The sequence below is a fragment of the Jaculus jaculus genome, chromosome 9 (assembly GCF_020740685.1).
Source record: "Jaculus jaculus isolate mJacJac1 chromosome 9, mJacJac1.mat.Y.cur, whole genome shotgun sequence".
NCBI classification, from domain to species: domain Eukaryota; kingdom Metazoa; phylum Chordata; class Mammalia; order Rodentia; family Dipodidae; genus Jaculus; species Jaculus jaculus.
In genome coordinates, this window is record NC_059110.1 from 45,995,918 (window position 1) to 46,018,732 (window position 22,815).

The window sequence follows — 22,815 nt, forward strand, 5'->3', positions numbered from 1 at the left end:
ACTTTAGCTGTGTGTATTTCTGTTTCTCTTTGCTATTATTACTCACTTGTGCAAGACTTCATGTTCTTAAGTATCTCAGGTGCATCTTACTTCCAGGGAGTTTATCCTTGGGTGTTATGATTCTCTCCATCTCCACTGTCAGAATGCTGGTTCCTTTAATCCACCTGATGTTGTCCTATTATTAGCAAGAAAAATAATCTTATTAAAAAAGCTTATAGGGTTTACGGGGGTTTCTGGGATATTAGCATTTTCATAAGGAGATTTTTTTTTATGACAACCGAGTCCACAAATGGTGTAATTTCAGGTAGCATAATAGATTCAAGTGAGAGAAAATGTAGCCAGCATAGGTAGTAGGATTCTAGTGAGGATTTGTCCCATAGAGCTGCTAGCTACTTTCTGTTCTGTGGCATTGCTTCTTCTTCTTCTTGTTCTTTCTTTTCCTCCTTCTTTCCTTCTCCTCCTTTAAAATATATTGTTTATTTTCAAGGAGAGAGGGAGAGGATGGGGGGAGGGAAAGAAAGAATGAGAATGAATGGGTGTGCCAGGACCTCTCATCAGTGCAGACAAACTCCAGATGCATGCAACATTGTGTGGATCTGATTTTATGTGGGTACTGGGAATTGAACCAGGGCTATTAGGCATTGCAGGCAAGCACCTAAACCACTGAGATGCTTTAACCATTGAGAAATCGCTCTAGCCCTTCTTTTCCTTTTTATTATTAGCCTTAAACTGTACACATACTATAAAAGATCCAAATTCTCCTCTTTTTAAAGATTGGCAACAAATACTGAGGGACAGAAGAGAAACACAGGAGTATTTTGCTTTCATTATGTTGATATTATGTGTATATTATGCGTTATTCACAAGTTTTTAAAATTTATTTTATTTTTTTACGTGGGTCCTGGGGAATTGAGTCTTGAACCGTGGTCCTTAGGCATCACAGGCAAGCGCTTAACTGCTAAGCCATCTCTCCAGCTCTAAAAACATTTTATTTATTTATAGAATGAGAATGGGTACAGCACATCCTCTTGCCACTGCAAACAGTACTCTAGATGCATGTGCCAGTTTGTGCATCTGGCTGCAAATGGATACTGGGGAATCAAATCTGGTTGGTAGGTTTTATAAACAAGTAGCTTTATCCATTGAGTCTTCTCTCCTGCCCCTGTGGGTGTTGTATTGACAGACTCAGTATTGTGAGGAAACCACAGCTACTATGAATTCATGAGTATAACTGCCATATTGTTTCCAGAAAACGGTGTTTCCCAGCTTTCCTCCCTACTCTCCTGCTCTTATATTCATCTTGCCCTCTCTTCGGCGAGGTTCTCCAAGCCATACAGGGGTGGTTTAGACGTCTAGTTTGAGGCTGAGCATACAGTAGTCACTGTACTCAGCCATTTTGTCAGCTATGTATCTCTGCATTAATCAATGCCAGTTATAGGGAGAAACTTCTGTGATCAAGGCTCTGAGTAGTACTAAACTACGGGAACAAGTATGTATGTGTGTGTGTATATATGTGTGTATATGTATATGTGTGTGTGTGTATATGTGTGTGTGTGTGTGTGTGTGTGTGTGTGTGTGTATTGTCTAGATCTAGATCTAAAAGGCAGTTTGACATGCTGTTTCTTTAGCATAATAACAGCGGTAGGTTTTTACTTAGGGTTGATATCCCTAATTGTAGGCTTTTGGCTAGGTTCACAATACTGTACATGAAAATTCTCCCATGGAGTAAGCCTCAAATTCAGTCAGAAAGTGATTAGTTACTCACATCACATTCATGCTTTATTGTTGCAGTGGGGGGCATATTTTGCCTGGCAGGTTGGTTGTGAAATACGCAGGGTACATAGCCAGTCAGGACTGCTGATACACTCAGATCCTGTTGTCTCCAACCTGAACATTTACTTTCATGCTACATGGCTTCATGTCAAGTATCTGTATGGAATTTTTAGGGCCTACTGTGTCTCTGACAGATTTTCTGATTCCAGTTAGTTAGAGGCACTCACAGTTTGTGGGTATTCTAGTGAGTAGCATTTTGTGTACAGGTAAAGAGAAACAACGAGAATAGCAAATTTAATAAAAAATAGAAAGGAAGGTGAAATCCTGTGGCAACTGTCTGAGGTGTATGTTCTTTTCCAGACACTCAGTCATGTAGTGAAAACTGAACAGAGGACTGTGTTGGACACCATTATAGATTCAGAATTATGGGAAATAAGGTACTTAAAAATTTGATCTGTAATGCATCTATGTGGACCTTTAACTACATGTCTTAGAGTTCACATTTTTTCCATTCTAAATTAACTTTGATAATTGTGAGACCCTTCTAAATTATACTAATTACAATTGTTGTCCATTTTCACAAAATCTGTTTCCTAAAAATAGTTAGTTACTATGTAACATGTTTAACTTCTCATATTTCTTATATTGTGGGAGTTAACAAAGGAATTTTACTAACTATGAAGAAAATTTTCCAGTATGCTGAATTATCTGGTCTATGTAAACACACGAAAAAGACTTCTAAACTAGAATTAAGATAAGTACCTTTAAAACCTCTTCTAGTGATGAGAACTTAACCCTTTGCTGTTTGTTCTTTTATAATTATCTGTACTTTTCTTTTATCAGCAGGGGTAGTTATGTAGATCTTTAACACCTGCTTTCCCCACCCTTCAGTATCACATAGGAGTATAAGACCCTAAGAAGGAAATTGAAGAGGCACCTAACCTGGAAAGAGGTCTGCCACTGAAATTTTCATCATCCTTCATCCTGCTCACTGCCTCCATGTGATCATCATCAAATGATGATCTCTGCCAATTATTTCAGATAAAAAAAACCAGCAAAACAAAGTACTAAATAAGCTTTGTGATTTCAACTGTGTTTGAAACAAAAATCTTTTATATTTTTTTCCCAAGATAGGATCTGTTGTAGCTGAAGCTGACCTGGAATTCACTCTGTAGTCTCAGGGTGGCCATGGAACTCCTGGCAATCCTCCTACCTCTGCCTCCCTCCTGAGTGCTGGGATTACACATGCATGCCAACATGCCTGGCCCAAAAATCTTTTTTTTTTTGAAATTTATTTTATTTTTTGACAGAGAAAAAAGGAAAGGGAGGGAGGGGGAGAGAGAGAAAAAAAGAGAGGGAGGGACAGAGGGAGGGAGGGAGGGAGAAAGAATGGCATGCCAGGGACTTCAGCCACTGCAAATGAACTCCTGATGCATGCACCCCCTTGTGCATCTGGCTAATGTGCGTTCGAGGGAATCCAACCTGGGTCCTTTGGCTTTGCAGGCAAATGCTTTATCTGCTAAGCCATTCCTGTAGCCCCCCCCCAATCTTTTTTAATTGGTGTGTATTCATCCTATCACATACTTTGTCTCATACAAGAATATAATGTGTTTTTAGCATATTCCCCTGTACTTACCTCCTCGCCTCCCTCTAATAAGTCCCCTTATTTCCCTTGAACATTTTGTTTCTTCTTCATGTCATACAGATCTGATCATATGTACCTCTATAAATTTTGGGATCCACAAACACAAGAAAACATGTAGCATTTGTCCTGCTGAGATTGACTTTATTCATTTATAATGATAATCTTCAGTTCTATCCATTTTCCAGCAAACAACATTATTGTTCTTTATGTTAAGTAAAATGCCACTATGTATAAATATACCACATTGTTTTCACCCCTTCCTCTGTTGATGTACATTTAGGTTTGTTCCTAACTTGCTGTTGTGAATAGTGTCATAGTAAATAAGCATCGATGTGCAAGAATTCCTATGATTTGTTGACTTCAAACCCTTTGAGTAAATACTCAGGAGTGGTAGAGAGGGGTCATATAGAGAGCTATTTTCAATTAAAAATTTTTTTTTTCTTTTCACAATTTTTATTAATATTTTCCATGATTATAAAAAATATCCCATGGTAATACCCTCCCTCCCCGCCCTCCGCACTTTCCCCTTTGAAATTCCATTCTCCATCATATTACCTCCCCATCTCAATCATTGTACTTACATATATACAACAGCAACCTATTAAGTACACTCCTCCCTTCCTTTCTCTTCCCTTTATATATCCATTTTAACTTACTGGCCTCTGCTACTAAGTATTTTCCTTCTCACGCAGAAGCCCAATCATCTGTGACTAGGATCCACATATGAGGGAGAACATGTGGCGCTTGGCATTCTGGGCCTGGGTTACCTCACTTAGTATAATCCTTTCCAGATCCATCCATTTTTCTGAAAATTTCATAACTTCATTTTTCTTTACTGTTTGAGTAGAACTCCATTGTATAAATGTGCCACATCTTCATTATCCATCCACTCATCAGTTGAGGGATATATAGACTAGTTCCATTTCCCAGCTATTATAAATTGAGCAGCAGTAAACATGGTTGAGCACGTACTTCTAAGGAAATGAGATGAGTCCTTAAGATATATACCTAGGAGTGCTATAGCTGGGTCATATGGTAGATCAACCTTTAGCTGTTTTAGGAACCTCCACACTGATTTCCACAATGGCTGGACCAGATTGCATTCCCAACAGCAGTGGAGAAGGGTTCCTCTTTTTCCACATCCCCGCCAACATTTATGATCATTTGTTTTCATGATGGTAGCCAATCTGACAGGAGTGAGATGGAATCTCAATGTAGTTTTAATCTGCATTTCCCTAATGACTAGTGACGTAGAACACTTTTTTAGATGCTTATATGCCATTCTTATTTCTTCCTTTGAGAATGTTCTATTTAGCTCCATAACCCTTTTTTTGATTGGCTTGTTTGCTTCCTTATTATTTAACTTTTTGAGTTCTTTGTATATCCTAGATATTAATCCTGTATCAGATATATAGCTGGTGAAGATTTTTTTCCCATTCTGTAGTTTGCCTCTTTGCTTTTTTCACTGTGTCCTTTGCAGTGCAAAATCTTTGTAATTTCATGAAGTCCTAGTGATTAAACTGTGGTTTTATTGCCTGAGCAATTGGAGTTGTATTCAGAAAGTCTTTGCCAAGGCCCATATGTTGAAGGGTTTCCCCTACTTTTTCCTCTAGCAGTTTCAGAGTTTCAGTTCTGATGTTAAGGTCTTTAATCCATTTGGACTTAATTCTTGTACATGGCGAGACAGAAGAATCTATTTTCATCCTTCTGAAGATATATATCCAGTTTTCCCAACACCCTTTGCTGAAGAGGCTGTCTTTTCTCCAATGAGTATTTTTGGCATTTTTATCGAATATCAGGTGGCTACAGCCACCTGGACTTACATCTCGGTCCTCTATTCTGTTCCACTGATCTACATGTCTGTTTTTGTGCCAGTACCACACTGTTTTTGTTACTGTGGCTCTGTAGTATAGGTTAAAATCAGGTACAGTGATACCACCAGCCTTATTTTTGTTGCTCAGTATTATTTTAGATATTAGAGTTTTTTTTTTTTTTGTGATTCCAAATGAATTTTTGGATTGTTTTTTCTATTTCCATGAAGAATGCTTTTGGAATTTTGATAGGGATTGCATTAAATGTGTAGATTGCTTTTGGTAAGATTGCCATTTTCACAATATTGATTCTTCCCATCCAGGAACAAGGGATGTTTCTCCACTTTGTAGTGTCTTCTGCAATTTCTCACTTGAGTATTTTAAAGTTCTCATTGTAGAGATTCTTTACTTCCTTGGTTAGGTTTATTCCAAGGTACTTTATTTTTTTGGATGCAATTGTGAATGGCAGTGTTTCTCTAATTTCATTCTCTGTGTGTTTGTTGTTAGCATATATGAAGGCTACTGATTTCTGTGTATTTATTTTGTATCCTGCTACATGGCTGTAGGTTTTGATCAGCTCGAACAGTTTGCTAGTAGAATCTTTAGGGTCCTTTATGTATAGAATCATGTCATCTGCAAATAATGATAACTTGATCTCTTCCTTGCCAATTTGTATCCGTCTTATGTGTGTCTCTTGCCTTATTGCTATGGCTAAGACTTCCAATATTATATTAAATAAAAGTGGGGACAGTTGACACCCTTGTCTTGTTCCTGATTTTAGTGGAAAACTTTCCAGTTGAGGAATCCTCCCTGTTATTTCCATCTTAGCTGGCCTAGTTTAAATACCCCAGCAGTAAATTATAGTCCTCATTTTACATCCTCTTCTGTTTTTATTATTATTTGTTTCCTTAATGACATGCGGACAAATAAAACATTTTGTAGACCTTTCTCTACTAAGACTTTCTGGATATGGTTAATAAGTGAGCTCACAATATTTAAATAATTTATTTTTTAAATATGTATTTCAGCTATGAATTTGTGAAATATCTTAGGCAGCACATATGTGACACATTGGGATCTATGATTGAAGAAGAAATGGAGAAATGCGTATCTGACCAGAAACAGGGTGAGGAATCTGGCTATGACACAGTTGTTCAACATGTTACTAAAAGAACTCAGGAGTCTAAAGAGTGAGTATGCCAATAATAATACTTTAAAGTAATTTTTTCTCTCAGGAGGGTTTCCTGACAGTGCCCCTGACACATGGCCCTTAAGTTCTGTTTCCTTTCTAAAATGAATCCAAATGCCAATCAGATCTTGGCTCCTCTTCCACTCAACTCCCACCCCAAAACTTCCATTTTGCTCAGACAAAATGCAGAGTTCTTCCCCTAACCCACAGGTGGGCCACAAGCCTTCTGCTCCCTCTCCACCTCTCATGTTTCCCTTCACAGTGCTCTGGCCATACTGGTCTTGTTCTTTCTTAAACAACCAAGTAAGATCCTCCCTCAGAAATTTGTAATACCACTACTTATGCAGGTGCCTTTTCCTTAAGTATTTTTATGACTCCTTTTTGTTTGGAGTGATCTTAGACCAATATTTTTGTTTCAGAGGCTTCCTTCATGTCTCTGGCTAAGCTAAATTGCTTTTCCCTGTCTATTACTTTATTTTTTTGTTATTTTCCTTATGGCTCTTTTATCACTCATAAAGGAATAAAAGGGTGTATATTTTCCTAATTTCTAGCATCTCCTCTTTAGAATAGATGCTCAGATTTTTTTAAATGTAATTTTCTTTTCTTTTTTTGTATCCTAATCCATACAATAATGTCTTGTATATCCTATGTGTTTTATTGTTGATGAAATTAGTGAAAGTTACTTTTTTTGCCAGTATAGTCAATTCATGTTACAAATTACTGGTTTGGATATTGCTTGTTCTCCAGGAGTGTTAGATGCTTCATCCCTAATGAAACAATATTAAGAGGAGATGGGACCTTAAGGAAATAGAGCTGCATGGAAGATAATTAGGTTACTGAAGACTGTGCCCACCGAAGGAATTCAGGAAGTTCTTATAGAATCTTTCTTAGTTCTAGCTAGAGTTGTAAGAATAAGGCTGCCCCCTCCCCATCCTGTCTTCCTGTCTTATCATGGTATCCTTCTGTTATGTAGTCATGCTTTAGTTATGCCATCTACCAGGAGGTCTTCTCTGGAATTGAGCAGAAACTGGTTCTATGTTTGCGAGATCATAAAATTGTGTGATAAACAACTTTTTATTAAAGTACCTAGGTTCAGAAGTTTGTTACAGCTGAGGAAAACAGATTGATGGAATCAATTGTAGCTTTAGCAATCATGTGTCTTCTTTTTCCTTATAAGTCAAATATTCATCACACACTTAATAACCAACTACCATATGGTATTCATAAAGATGAATATGATATCTTCTGTCCTTCAGTAATCCAGGGTATAATCGAGAATCTGACATGCTGAAATTTATAAACTTGAAATGGTTTTAATGCAGTTCACTTAAGTGCCATGGTATATGTAAGGAGCTATGTGGAAATATAATTAAAATATGCATTAAATAACTGTGAAAGATAAACCACTAGTACAAGACAAAGAAGAATTTTTTTCTCTTATACAGCATTTCAGGAAGTTTATAATTGCAGGATGGGTAGGTGGTCTCTTCAGTGAATTCATCCAGGGACCCAAGCTTTTTTTTATTTTGTGACTCCAATATACTATAGGGTAGGGGTTGGCAAATGTTTTCCGTAAAGGACTATAAAATACGCATTTGAAAATGCCAAGTGTTGCATTGTGGAAATAGCCATGGATCATATGTAATTGAAAGATAATTCATGTGTCCCAATAAAACTTTATTTAAAAAAATGGAAATTCAGTGGACATCATTAGGGTATATTTTGCCAGCTCTAGTATCAGCAATATTGGGATATATACTTTTGCTTCTCATATCTACTATATTATAAAACATTGATTTATTTTTAAATAAAACTTTCAACAAATTGGTCTGTACAGGATCCCTTCCCCATTTGTGACAACTAATGACATTATTTAAATAATTATGTTGTCACTCATTTATTGTTACTGAACAGAATAAAACCAGCAAGTTCAATCCATTTATATGTGTGTGTGTGTGTGTGTGTGTGTGTGTGTGTGTGTGTATACATACACACACACACACACACACACACACACACACACACACATTAAAAGCCATACAGGTTACGATTTCATATTTCTTGGTTTGGAGAAAAAAATGGACTTATGTCTATCTTTGAATGGTTATGTAATTCCTACCATTCTATTTCTAGCATAAGTAATATAACATAAAATAACGAAGCTTATTTTAAAATGAATGCTAAAATACTTCAATAATCATATAATAAAAGTATCTTTTAAAAATATATTTTAGGGCTGGAGAGATGGCTTAGTGGTTAAGCGCTTGCCTGTGTAGCCTAAGGACCCTGTTTTGAGGCTCTATTCCCAAGCACCCATGTTAGCCAGATGCACAAGGGGGCACATGCATCTGGAGTTTGTTTGCAATGGCTGGAAGCCCTGGTGCGTCCATTCTCTCTCCATCTCTCTCTGTCTTTGTGGCTCTCAAATAAATAAATAAAAATAAAAACAAAAAAATTAAAACATTTTATTTATTTATTTGAGAGAGAGAAAGAGGGAAGGAGGGAGAGAGAGATACAGAGAGAGAATGGGCATACCAGGGCATCCATCCACTGCAAATGAACTCCAGACACATGTGCCCCCTTGTGCATCTGGCTAATGTGGGTCTGGGGAATCAAACCGGGATCTTTTGGCTTTGCAGGCAAATGCCTGCAACTATCTCTCCTTTTATTTATTTTTTAAAATAAATAAAAGATTTCTTTCCCATTAAATCCAATCTGAGAGCCATTGGTTACCCACCTAGGATCTCCTGCTTGTTGACAACATTGGTGTCTGTTTTCCTCTAGCAGTTTATGTAGCACTCTCCAGCACTTTGAGGGCTAGCTGTCAGGGAATTGGCTTCCCTCTAATTTCCATCATGATCTCTCCATATTCTGTGTCAGTGGCCTGTGGTGGTTTCCAGGTTGTGGACCTCTGGAACTGATCTTGATGGCAGTGTGGTTGCAGGGTATTCTTTGCTCATTCCAGCTTCAGTGCCAGGGGATCCCCAAGGCAAATAATTCTTTGTACACCTTCCCTTTTTGGTAGAAGAGTGCATTATGTGTTATCTAAGATCTCCCCACCCCCTAGTTCTTTGTGGAGTGGCTCCTAGTCCTTCCTATTGAGTGAGTCTTCCTAATAGGAAGTCTTTTGTGGATTATAATAACCCTTTCTCTTATCCTGTATATTGTTGAGATTTACTTTTTGGTGTTTGTGTGTGTATCACATATGCATGTGTGTTTGTGTGTTAGTGTGGGCACACACCGGAGGTTTGCATCTTCCACTCAGTTTTTTGAAGTAGAATTTCTAGTACTCACTGCTCCATTCACCAGGTCAGCTGGCCCACAAGCTTCTCAGAAATTTTCGTCTCCTTCTCTCATCTTGCCATAGGTATACTGAGATAACAGAAGTTTGTCACAGATTCTAGCATTTTTTATGTGGGGTCTTGGATCCGAACTCAGGTACTAATGCTTACATGGCAAGTGCTTAATCCACTGAGCCATCTCTCTAGCTTGACATTTACTTCTATATTTCTTAATTAAGTCAATATTTTCTTTCTTTGTTTCTTTTCTTCTTTTTTTGTAAACAGGGTTTCACTATGTAGCCTGTGCTGGTCTCAAACTTCCTGTGTAGTCAAGGTTGTCTTTGAACTTCTGATCCTTCTGACTACCTGCCATTTGTTTAGATTACACACTTGGCTAAATCACCAAATTGTGTTTGTGTGTGTGTGCGTGCGTGCGTGCGTGCGTGCGTCCTTCCTTCCTTCCTTCCTTCCTTCCTTCCTTCTTTCTTTTGTCTTTCATCTTTTTTTCTTACTTTCTTTTTCTCTTTCTCTCCTCTCTCTTTTCTTTTTGAGGTAGTGTTTCACTCTAGCCCAGGCTGACTTGAATTTGCTATGTATTTTCAGGCTGGCTGCAAACTCATAGAAATCCTACCTTTGCCTCCAAAGTGCTAGGATCAAAGGCATGCACTACCCTGCCTGGAAAATTGTGTGTTTATAAAATGGCAGGACTTTACATCTAACTTTATATCTCTATAACTTTATATCTAACCACAAAGGAGGCAGGAAAGTATAGTTTAGTCACCATCTAGCTCCTGTGGAAGAAGAGAATAGCCTTTGAAGGGTAGGTCGTGAGAGTTCCAAAGGACTGTTTTATCTCCCTGTCTTCTGACAGGTTCTTGCTGTTAAATCTAGAACTTGCCCTTTAATTTGATATGTAGCACAGGTTTGCTTTGGATTTACCATCCTATGCCTTAGCTTCCCAAGTGCTGAGATTAAAGCTGTGTGCCCACATTCCAGGTTTTCCTGTTTTCTTATTGCTTAGAAACTGTAGAACATGAAGCTGGATCTTCTGGCTCATTTATATAATTTGCATTTAACTAGGAATGTTTCAGTATACTTTGATTTTTATGTTGCTCTACTTTAAACTGAAGTCTTCATTGGACTGTTTCTGGCCTCTATTGTATTTCTCTTCTCTGTAGCATCCCTTCTTTATTGTTCTTACTTTTTCTCATGTGTTTTCAATTTTTCGTGTTTCATTATGATTTTTGGAATTTTAAATATATGTACATATGTATGTAAAATTATATAAACTCATGTATGTTTTTCATAAAATACTAGATATTACTCCTGAATACGGGGATCAAAGTTGTGATATAAAACTCCTGGCAAGTTGTTTCTTTCTTTCTGTCTATCTTTCTTTCTTTCTCCTTTTTTCTTCCTTTCTCTCTCTCTCTCTTCCTTCCTTCCTTCCTTCCTTCCTTCCTTCCTTCCTTCCTTCCTTCCTTCCTTCCTTCCTTTCTTTCTTTCTTTCTTTCTTCTTTTGTTTTAATGAGAGAGTGAGAGAGAAATTTGGCACTTCAGGGCCTCCGGCCACTGCAGTCAATCTCCACATGTATGTGCCACCTTGTGCAACCTTGCACACTTGTGTCACTTTGTGCATCTTGCTTATGTGGGATCTGGTTTTTACTTTTTTAAACAAATATATGTGTGTGTGTGTGTGTATATGTGTGTGTGTATACATATACATACATACATACATATATATATGTATATGTGTGTGTGTGTACTTTTGTATGTGCATGCATGTGTGATATTGTGTGTGTGTGTGTGTGTGTGTGTGTGTGTGTGTATGGGTGCACCAAGATCGCTTTCCACTGCAAATGTGCACTGGACATATGTGCCACTTTTTGCACTGGTCTTTATGCTTTTACATGGGTGGCTGGAGAGTTGAACCAAGTAGGCTTTACAAAAAACTGTTTATTTACTTAATTATGTGTTTCTTTGAGAGAGAGAGAGAGAACGAGAACAAGAGGGAGTACATAATAAAAGTAAGCATAAAATAGCCTGGGTTTTGGTAGTATGATAGTAATGTTGGATCATGTTGTTGGTAACTTAGTACTTGTCTTCAGAATAGCATACCTTTGATTTTGTTGTTTTGATTTGTTTTTAGATAAAAACACAAGAAATTACACAGTTTGAATTTTTTATCTTTTATTCATGTTTTAGTTATGCCATTTTTTCTTTAGGAATTAGTCACTTTAGATTTTTCTGTTTAGCATTGTATCCTCAGAGACTGTTTTAGTTAATTAATTTATTTTTATTTTATTTGCATGTGTGTGTGTGTGTGTGTGTGTGTGTGTGTGCGCGCGCGCGCATGCGCACACACGTGCATGCACATATGTTCACTCATGCCAAGGTCTTTCTCCTCTGCAATGAATTAATACCTGTCTAGCTTTACATGGGCTATTGAGAACTTAAACTCAAGACAGCTGGCTTTGCAATCAAGGACCTTTAATTGCTGAGCCATCTCCCTAGGTCCACTGTTGGTTGCTCCTTTTTACTTTCAGAAATGTCAGATAATTTAGTTCATTATTTTAATTTTTGCTCACAGTTCTTTATTAACACTGCTTTGAATTTGAAGGTATAAAGAAATGATGCATTCCCTGAAGAATGTGATGATGGTAGTGGTAGAGTCTATGATTAATAAGTTTGAAGAAGATGAGATACGAAGTCAAGAGAGGCAGAGAAAAATCCAGAAGGAGAAAAGCAATAGCTACTGCACTGATAACTGCTCTGACAGTGACTCATCATTCACTCAGGTGGGTGGTTTCATTTCATATTTATGTTTTAAAATTGTGTTTTTAATAATCACAGGCTGAAACAAGTATTTTGTCAGACAGATTTTTAAAAAATGTATTTTTATTACATATGGACATATTTAGTATGTAAACACCACATGTTGGTACCATCCTTTCCCTCCTCCCTGCCCCCTTTCTGAAGAGGCCTTCCTCATTGGGGATGCAGGTCAACCCCATGGGGATTGTGAGTCATGCGTTATGGGGGCAGCAGTCAGTTATGGGGTAGAGGCAGTGTCTCTGGCAAAATATCCCAACTTGTGGCTGTAACAATCTTTCCGCTCTCTTTTCTGCAAAATACCCTGAACCATGTTGGGTATATTTTGAGTCTAGTTTAGTGATGGGCTCTTAAGAGCCTCTGGATCTCTGGTTTGGTAGGTGTTGAGTGTCCTCAATGTCTATTTTCTTTAGCCTTGTGCTGATAGCAGATTCACTGAGAAAGCAGCATTCTTTCTCATTTCCCCAATTCCTCTGTATTTTCAGCTGGGGCCAGGTAGGGTAAGCTGGGTTGTTTTACTCCTCAGGTCCAGCTTCTGCCTGAAAAAGAGAAACAGACTCTCCAAAGGACAGTGAAGTCAGCACTAGTTAATTGGTAAACAATTATTAATTTAGAGAGAATTTAAAGGGTATAGACTGTGTTATAGCCCAAGGTTAAAGTTAGCTTGAACATGGAAAGTAGAATCATGATCTGGATATGATTCTGACTTTTCCAGTTCTGTACCTGGTTTCCTTTTCCCTGAGCAGATCTGTTAGCTAATCCAAGATTAATTGGTTACCCACCATGGTGTGTGCCACTATTGCATTTGTATGAGCATTACGTCAGGTTGTTTGCTTATGAGTCGCTTAGACTTTGAGTTGTTTGGACAGATGTTGGCCACTTTCCCACAGTAGCTCATATGGTTCCTTCCAGCTTTAGATGTACTAATTGTCTGGGGTCTGGCTCTCTTCTGGATTCCACTCAGGTCTCTCCATGGTAAGTGCCTACAATCGTATGGTGTCTTCAGTAGTAGGATCTTACCATTAATCTTTGGTTAATGTACTCTGACAGAAGTCTGTCTTGTTTGTTTTGGGAGATCTAGTAGGCCTGTCTGATCAGCAGCTCATTGTGGTTATAAAACACATCTTAGTACAGGGAATTACAGGCCAGTGTCAAGGGAAAAGAAAAAGAAAAGAAAGAGAAATAGGAGAAATCTTAAGGTTAGGCTTCATCTCACCCTCTCCAGGGCCCTTTGATTTAGGTGCTCCCTCTAAGGTTTGCTTGAAAGTTCCACCTTTTAATCTAACTTCCAGGATATAGCATTCTATAGTAGCAGTTCAATTTGGGTTCTTTTTTTTTTTTTTGTCCCTCCTCCTTCCCCTTTCACCAAGCCCAACTCTCCCTATTCAAGCCTTGAGATGCCACTCAGGTATGTCAGCAACTCAATCTGACCTAGGTTAGGAACTGCAGATGAATGAGACCATGTGAAGATTGTCTTTTTGTGATTGTGAGTTCACTTAGAATGATCTGTTACAATTTTGACCATTTTTCTACAAATTTTAATGTGTTATTTTTTTCTTACTGCTGAGTAGAATTACAGAGTGTAAATATACCACATCTTGGCCATTTGTTCATCCAATGATGGGCACCTGGGTTGATTCCAGTTCTTAGCTATTATGAATTCAGAAGCTATAAACATGACTGAGCAAATATCTCTGAACTGAGATGTGGAGCTTTTAGGGTAAATGCTTTTAGGGAATAACAAGGTCTGCTGGTAACTCTATATTAATCCTTTTTAGGAGTTTCCATATTGATTTTCATAGTGGTTATACTAGTTTACTTTCCCACCAACAGTGAATGAATGTTCTTATTTCACCACATCCTCACCAACATTTGTTTACATTTTAATTTTTAATGTTTGCTATCCTTACTGGATAAGGTAGAATCTCATAGTTTTTAAAATTTACATTCCTCTAATGGTTAGGGATGTTGAACATTTTCTTAAGTGTGTGTTAGCCATTTGTAATTCTTCCACTGAGAACTCCATATTCAGTTCTCTGCTCTACTTTTGGAGTGGATTTTATTTTTTACTGTTTAATTTTTGAGTCCTTTGTAGATTCTAGATATTAGGCTTCTATCAGTGGTATAGCTAGTAATGGTTTTCTCCAATTCAGTTGATAATATATTGGCTGTGTTTATGGAATGTTTGTCTGTGCAGAAGCTTTTTAGTTTCATGAAATCTCATTGGTTGTGAGCTTGTTTAATCTCCTGGGCTACTGGGATTTTGTTCAGGAAGTCTTTTCCTAGTCCTATATTGTGGAGAGTATGTCCTGTTTTTTCTTCTAGTAGTTGAAGAGCTTCAGGTCTTATATTGCTATCTTTAGTCCATTTGGACTTGATTTTTGTGTATGGAGAAATGAGTGGGTCTCATTTCATTGTCCTACATATGGTCATTCAATTTGTCCAACACCAGTTTTTGAAGTTGCTGTCTTTTCTACAGTCTACATTATTGGCATGTTTGTCAAAGATCCAGCAGCTGTAGTTACTTGACCTAAGGTGTGGATCTTCAATTCTGCTCCAGTGATCTATTTTTCTGTTTTTATTCCAGTACCATGCTGTTTTTGTCACTATGGCTTTGTAACATAGCTTTTGGCTGGCTATGGTGATAACGCCAGAGGTTTTTTTTTCTTGAGGATATGTTTGGATATCTGAGGCCTTCTGTCATTCCATATGAATTTTGAGATCATTTTTTCAGTCTCTGTGAAGTATGATGCTGGTGTTTTTATTAGTATTGTGTTGAATCTGTTTAATGCTTTTGGTAGAATTGCCATTTCCACAATATTAATTCTGCTTATCCAGGAGCATGGAATGTCTTTCCATTTTCTCAAGTCCTCCTCGATTTCTTTCTTGAGTTTTTTTTTTTTAATGTTTTCATTATATTCGTCTTACACATCCTTGATTACTATCATATCAAGTTATTTGTTTTTGTTCCTATTGAAAATGGGTCAGTATTACTGATTTATTTCTCTGCATATTTGTTGCATATACAAAAGCTACTAATTTGTGTGCTTTAATTTTCTTTTCTTTCTTTCTTTCTTTCTTTTTTTTTTTTTTTTTTTTTTTTTTGGTTTTTCGAGGTAGGGCCTCACTCTAGCTCAGGCTGACCTGGAATTCACTATGGAGTCTCAGGGTGGCCTTGAACTCATGGCAATCCTCCTACCTCTGCCTCCTTAGTGCTGGGATTAAAGGCGTGCACCACCACGCCCGGCTTGTGTGCTTTGATTTTGTATCCTGCCATTTTGATGAAGGAATTTATCATCTTTAGAAATTTTGAGATGGAGACTTTTGGGTCACTTATATATAGAGTCATGTCATCTATAAATAGGGCCAACTTGACTTTTTCCTTTCCAATTTGAATCCCTTTTCTTTCTTTCTTCTGTCTTCTATATACTTCTATACTTGTTGTATACTGTGTTGAAGAGCAGTAGTGAGAGTGGGCCCCCCTGTCTTGTTCCTGATCTCAATGGAAACTCCTTTTTTCCCATTAAGAATTATTTGGGCTTTAGGGGCTTTACATATAGCCTTTATTGTATTGAGATGTAAACCCTCCATGCCTATTTTTTCCAGTGTTTTGATCATGAAATAGTGTTGTATTTTGTCAGAGGTCTTCTCTGCATTAATTTAGGTGATCTTGTGGTTCTTATGGTTAAGTTTATTTATATGGTTTATTATGTTAGCTGATTTTCTTATCTTAAATCATTCCTGCATCCCTAGAATGAAGCCTACTTGATCAAAGGTGGATAATGCTTTTGATGTGTTATTGAATTCTGTCTGCAAGGATTTTGTCCAGGATCTTTGCATGTAAATTCATTAGGGATATAAGCCTGTAGTTTTCTTTCCTTATTATATCTCTGTCTGATTTTGGTATTAGGCTGATGCTAGCTTCATAAAAGCAGTCGGGGAGGATTCCCTGGTCTCCTAATATGTAAAACAGTTTGAGAAAAATTGGTTTTAGTTATGATAGAATTCAGCTGAGAAGACATCTGGTCCTGGACTTTTCTTTTTGTTCTCCATGGATGTGATAGATTTGCTTAGGAGATTATTCTCCTCTGAGATTAGTTTTGGCAAGGTGGTATGTGTCTAGGAATTCATCCATTTCTTCCATATTATTCAATTTTGTGGAGTACTTTGGGAAGTATGCCCTAATGATTCTTCCAATTTCATTGATGTTTTTGTGATCTCTCCTTTTTCATTTTGATTTTGTTAATTTGAGGCCTCTCTCTCTCTCTTTTTTTTCTTGATCAAATTGGCCAGTAGATTGTTAATCTTGTTTATTGATTCAAAGAACCAGCCCTTTTTTTCATCAATATTTTAAAGTTGTTGTCTTAGTTTCCAGTCTATTAATTTCTTCTGTAATCTTGATTATTTCTTTCCATCTGGAGCTCTTTGGGTTAGATTTTTCTTGTATTTCTAGGGGCTGTAGGTAGACAGTCAGGTTGTTAATTTGGAACCTCTCTGTATTTGTAATAAAGGCATTTAGGGTTATTAATTTTCCCCTTAGGATTGCCTTAATTGTGTTTCATAAGTTTTGTTAGGTTATGTTTAATTATTATTCAGTTCTAGGAATTTTACAATTTCTTTTTTGATTTCTTCCATGACCCATTCCTTATTTAAAAGTGTATTGTTTAGTTTATGGGAGCTGTTGGAGTTCTTGATGTGTCTCTTCTTGTTAATTTCTACCTTTAAAACATTATGAGCTCACATGAGGCAGGGAGTTACTTCAATTTTCCTGACTTTGTGAAGGCATGCTTTATGGACTAATATATGGTCAATTTTGGAGAAGGTTCCATGGACTGCTGAGAAGTGTGTGTATTCTGTAGAGTTGGGGTGCACAGTTCTGTAGATATCCTTTAGGTGTAGTTGATCTATGATGTTGTTGAGCTGTGTTATTTCCCTGTTGATTTCCTGCTTGGATGACATGTCTATTGATGATATTGATTGAGTATAGAAGCCTCTGACTACGATGGTGTTGGTGTTTAGTTCTCTTTTATTGTTGAATAGATTTTGTTTTATTAACTGTGGTGCACCTGTGTTTGGCGAATGTATATATTTATGATTTTGATGTGCTCATGTTGGATCATTCCCTTGATGAGTAAGAAGTGGCCTTCTTTGTCCTTTTTGATTACTTTTTGTTTGAAGTCTATTTTATTAGATATTAATATAGCAATACCCACTTGTTTTTTATTTCCATTTGCTTGGAATATCATTATCCAACCATTCACCCTGAGGAGGTATCTATTTTTAATAGTGAGGTAGGTTTCTTGAAGACAGAAGATGGAAGGGTCTAGGTTTTTGATCCATCCTGATAACCTGTGTCTTTTTTTTTAAATTTTTTGTTTTATGTTTATTTATTTATTTATTTGAAGGTGACAGACAGAGAAAGAGGCAGAGAGAGAGAGAGAGTGAGAGAGAGAATGGGCACGCCAGGGACTCCAGCCACTGCAAACGAACTTCAGACGCATGTGCCCCCTTGTGCATCTGGCTAACGTGGACCCTGGGGAACTGAGCCTTGAACTGGGGTCCTTAGGCTTCACAGGCAAGCGCTTAACTGCAAAGCCATCTCTCCAGCCCCAACCTGTGTCTTTTGATGGGTTAGTTAAGACCATTAATATTTAAGATTATTATTGTAAGGTTTGAATTAATCCCTGCCATAATGAGGTAGTTTTTGTTCTATCTTGAGCCTGGTCTATTTGGCTATTGTGATCTTATTGTTGGCTCTTGAGATTGGTGGTTTGTTATGTGTGGAATATTTCCTCAAGTATTCTCTGTAGGTTTGGCTTTGTGTTCATATAATCATAGAGTTGGCTTTTTTCATGGAACATTTTTGTTTTACCATCTATTATGAGGGTTACTTTTGCTGGGTAGAGTAGCTTGGGTTGGAAACCACATAGCCTTTTAGACTTTGAAGTGTTCCTATCTAGGCCTTTCTGGCTTTCAAGATTTCCACTGAGAAATTTCATGCAATTCTGATGGGATCGCCTTTGCATGTTGTGAGTTGTTTCTCAATTGTTGCTTTTAACACTGTCTTTTTTCGTTGTTAAGAGTTTTGACTATGATGTATCTTGGAGAGTTTCTTCTTTGGTCCTGTGTGTTTCATGTTCTGTGAGCTTCTTGTATGTGGATATGTCTTTGTTAGAGTCGTAGAATTTTCTTTGATAATTTTGTTGAATATATTCTCTATGCCTGTGGCCTGGATTTCCTCTCCTTCTGGTATCTGGATGTTTGGTTCCTTTAGGATATCCCATAATTCCCTCATATTCTGTTCGCTTGATTTTTTGAATTTTGCAATGTTCTTGGCCTCCCCATCAATTTCTTCTGTCTTGTCTTCCAGGTCAGAGGTTCTGTCTTCCACATTAGTAACTCTGTTAGTGAGTGGTTCTAGAGAGTTTTTAGAATTTCTATTTGATTTTTGTTTTCTTTTGTGTAATTTTGCATCATATCATCTCTTTTTTTGAGTTACAATTTCAATTCGAGTTCTGATTTTCTTTCTTTCTTCCATCCCTCCCCTCCCTTCCCTTTCCCTCCCCTCCCATCCCCTCCCTTCCCCTTCCTCCCCTCCCCCTCCCCCTGGCCCCCTCCACTCCCATTCCCTCCCCCCCCTTTTTTTTTTTTTTTTTTTTTTTTGCTTTTATGAGGTAGGCTTCTCACTCTAGCTCAGGCTGACCTGGAAATCACTCTGTAGTCTCAGGGTGGCCTCAAACTCATGGCAATCCTCCTACCTCTGCCTCTGAGTGCTGGGATCAAAGGCTTGTGCTACCATGTCCTGCCTCTGAACTTTTTGAACTGGAACTTTGGATAACTTGTTCAGAGTGGGTCAGCTCTAGGAGCTATTTGAGTACTCCTTTCATTTGTAAAAAGAGATACCTTTTCTGTAACTGACCAAAGCTAGGCTTAACTAGTATGTTCAGAATTGGAAAAAGTCTTTGAAAAGGCATCAGACATTTGTTCTAAAACTGAGCATTTGAGCGCAAATATTAAGTTTCTCTGTATTTAAACTCACTTGATCTTTATTCACCACAGTGGTCAGCTGAAATATCTTTCTACCTTGTGTTTTGTGATTAGCACAAAAACCCCAGTGCAAGCTACCTCATCTAGTCCATACATTGTGCAATATGTCAGGAAGTGCATGTGGGAATGCTAAATAATGACAAGCATAGCCTGATGAAGTGATGGTCTTTGCTCCTGTGACTTGAAAAATGAAAAAGTAGCTCTTGAGTAAGTACTTAGTGTCAATGGTGCATTGTATGCCTACAGACCATGGGCTTTCCATCAATCTAAAGTCATCCATCTCCCATACAAATCAGACCCAGTAGGATGGAATTTTAAAGCTGTTTTAATTTGCATTTTTTTTGATGGCTAAGGTTTTTGATTGCCTTTTCAAATATGTATTGGCTATTTGTATTTATTCTTTTGAGATCTTTCTCTTCTGTACATTAGCCCATTATTAAGTGGTTTTCTTATTTATTTTTTATAGTTCTTTATATATTCCAGGTACTAATCACCAGTCTGATGTATACTTGGCAAAGATTTTTATCCATTCTGTAGCTGTTTCTTCATTCTACTGATTATTTCTCCTAGCAAAAATCATGTACCTATACAAACAAACCATTATTCTGAGCTGAAGTTTTTTTTTCTTTTCTTTTATCTATCTGTCTATTTATTTATTTTAATATTTATTTAATTTTTATTAACATTTTCCATGGTTATAAAAAATATCCCATGGTAATAACCACACCCCCACTTTCCCCTTTGAAATTCCATTCTCCATCATATTACCTACCCATCTCAATCATTGTACTTACATATATACAATAACAACCTACTAAGTACCCACCTGCCTTCCTTTCTCTTCCCTTTATATTTCCTTTTTAACTTACTGGCCTCTGCTACTAAGTATTTTCCTTCTCACGCAGAAGCCCAATCATCTGTAGCTAGGAGCCACATATGAGGGAGAACATGTGGCGCTTGGCTTTCTGGGCCTGGGTTACCTCACTTAGTATAATTCTTTCCAGATCCATCCATTTTTCTGAAAATTTTGTAACTTCATTTTTCTTTACTGCTGAGTAGAACTCCATTGTATAAATGTACCACATGTTCATTATCCATTATCCATTATCAGTTGAGGGACATCTAGGCTGGTTCCATTTCCCAGCTATTATAAATTGAGCCGCCATAAATGTGGTTGAGCACATACTTCTAAGGAAATGAGATGATTCCTTCAGATATATGGGTCATACGGTAGATCAATCTTTAGCTGCTTTAGGAACCTCCACACTGATTTCCACAATGGCTGGACCAGATTGCATTACCAACAGCAGTGTAGAAGGGTTCCTCTTTTTCCACATCCCCACCAACATTTATGATCATTTGTTTTCATGATAGTGGCCAATCTGACAGGAGTGAGATGGAATCTCAATGTGGTTTTAATCTGCATTTCCCTGAGACTAGTGACGTAGAACATTTTTTTTAGATGCTTATATGCCATTCATATTTCTTCCTTTAGGAATGCTCTATTTAGCTGCATAGGCTATTTTTTGATTGGCTTGTTTAATTCCTTATTATTTAACTTTTCAAGTTCTTTGTATATCCTAGATATTAATCCTCTATCAGATATATAGCTGGTGAAGATTTTTTTCCCATTCTGTAGTTTGCCTCTTTGCTTTTTTCACTGTGTCCTTTGCAGTGCAAAATCTTTGTAATTTCATGAGGTCCCAGTGATTAAACGGTGGTTTTATTGCCTGAGCAATTGGGGTTATATTCAGAAAGTTTTTGCCCAGACCCATATGTTGAAGGGTTTCCCCTACTTTTTCCTCTAGCAGTTTCAGAGTTTCAGTTCTGATGTTAAGGTCTTTAATCCATTTGGACTTAATTCTTGTGCAAGGAGAGAGAGAAGAATCTGTTTTCATACTTCTACAGATATATATCCAGTTTTCCCAACATCATTTACTGAAGAGGCTGTCTTTTCTCCAATGAGTATTTTTGGCATTTTTATCGGATATCAGGTGGCTATAGCTACCTGGACTTACATCTGGGTCCTCTATTCTGTTCCACTGATCTACATGTCTGTTTTTGTGCCAGTACCACACTGTATTTGTTACTATGGCTCTGTAGTATAGGTTAAAATCAGGTATGGTGATACCACCAGCCTTATTTTTTTTTTAATTTTTTTAAATTTATTTATTTGAGAGCGACAGACACAGAGAGAAGACAGATAGAAGGAGAGAGAGAGAATGGGCGCGCCAGGGCTTCCAGCCTCTGCAAACGAACTCCAGACACGTGCGCCCCGTTGTGCATCTGGCTAACGTGGGACCTGGGGAACTGAGCCTCGAACCGGGGTCCTTAGGCTTCACAGGCAAGCGCTTAACCGCTAAGCCATCTCTCCAGCCCACCAGCCTTATTTTTGTTGCTCAGTATTACTTTAGGTATTCGAGGTTTTTGTGATTTCAAATGAATTTTTGGATTGTACTGTCTATTTTCATGAAGAATGCTTTTGGAATTTTGATAGGGACTGCATTAAATGTGTAGATTGCTTTTGGTAAGATTGCCATTTTCACAATATTGATTCTTCCCATCCAGGAACAAGGGATGTTTCTCCATTTTGTAGTGTCTTCTGCAAATTCTCGCTTGAGTGTTTTAAAGTTCTCATTGTAGAGATTCTTTACTTCCTTGGTTAGGTTTATTCCAAAGTACTTTATTTTTTGGATGCAATTGTGAATGGCAGTGTTTCTCTAATTTCATTCTCTGTGTGTTTGTTGTTAGCATATATGAAGGCTACTGATTTCTGTGTATTTATTTTTTATCCTGCTACATGGCTGTAGGTTTTGATCAGCTCTAACAGCTTGCTAGTAGAGTCTTTAGGGTCCTTTATGTATAGAATCATGTCATCTGCAAATAATGATAACTTGATCTCTTCCTTGCCAATTTGTATCCGTTTTATGTGTGTCTCTTGCCTTACTGCTATGGCTAAGACTTCCAATATTATATTCTATAAAAGTGAGGACAGTGGATACCCTTGTGTTGTTCCTGATTTTAGTGGAAAAGTTTCCAGTTTTGCCTCATTTAGTAATATGTTGGCTGTAGGCTTGTCATAAACAGCTTTTATTATATTGAGATATGTTCCTTCTATTCCCAGTGTCTGTAGGACTTTTTTCATGAAGGGATGTTGGATTTTGTCTAATGCTTTCTCTGCATCTAATGAGATGATCATGTGATGTTTGTCCTTCAACCCATTTATATAGTGTATTA

At 37.4% G+C, this 22,815-nt stretch overlaps 1 protein-coding gene across 5 annotated transcripts in view; it reads left to right on the plus strand.

The window, feature by feature from the left end:
- Tbc1d32 (TBC1 domain family member 32) overlaps nt 1-22,815 on the plus strand; it is a 241,396-nt gene that overhangs the window by 6,315 nt on the left and 212,266 nt on the right. For 3 of the 5 annotated variants that reach the window (XM_004651239.2, XM_045159398.1, XM_045159401.1), the window contains exons 2-3: nt 6,258-6,419; nt 12,320-12,497. In XM_004651239.2, coding sequence (XP_004651296.2) covers nt 6,258-6,419; nt 12,320-12,497 — 340 coding nt within the window. Of the gene's footprint in view, nt 1-2,133; nt 2,211-6,257; nt 6,420-12,319; nt 12,498-22,815 lie in introns of all 5 variants that reach the window. The other 2 variants (XM_045159402.1, XM_045159400.1) reach the window with 2 other exon arrangements.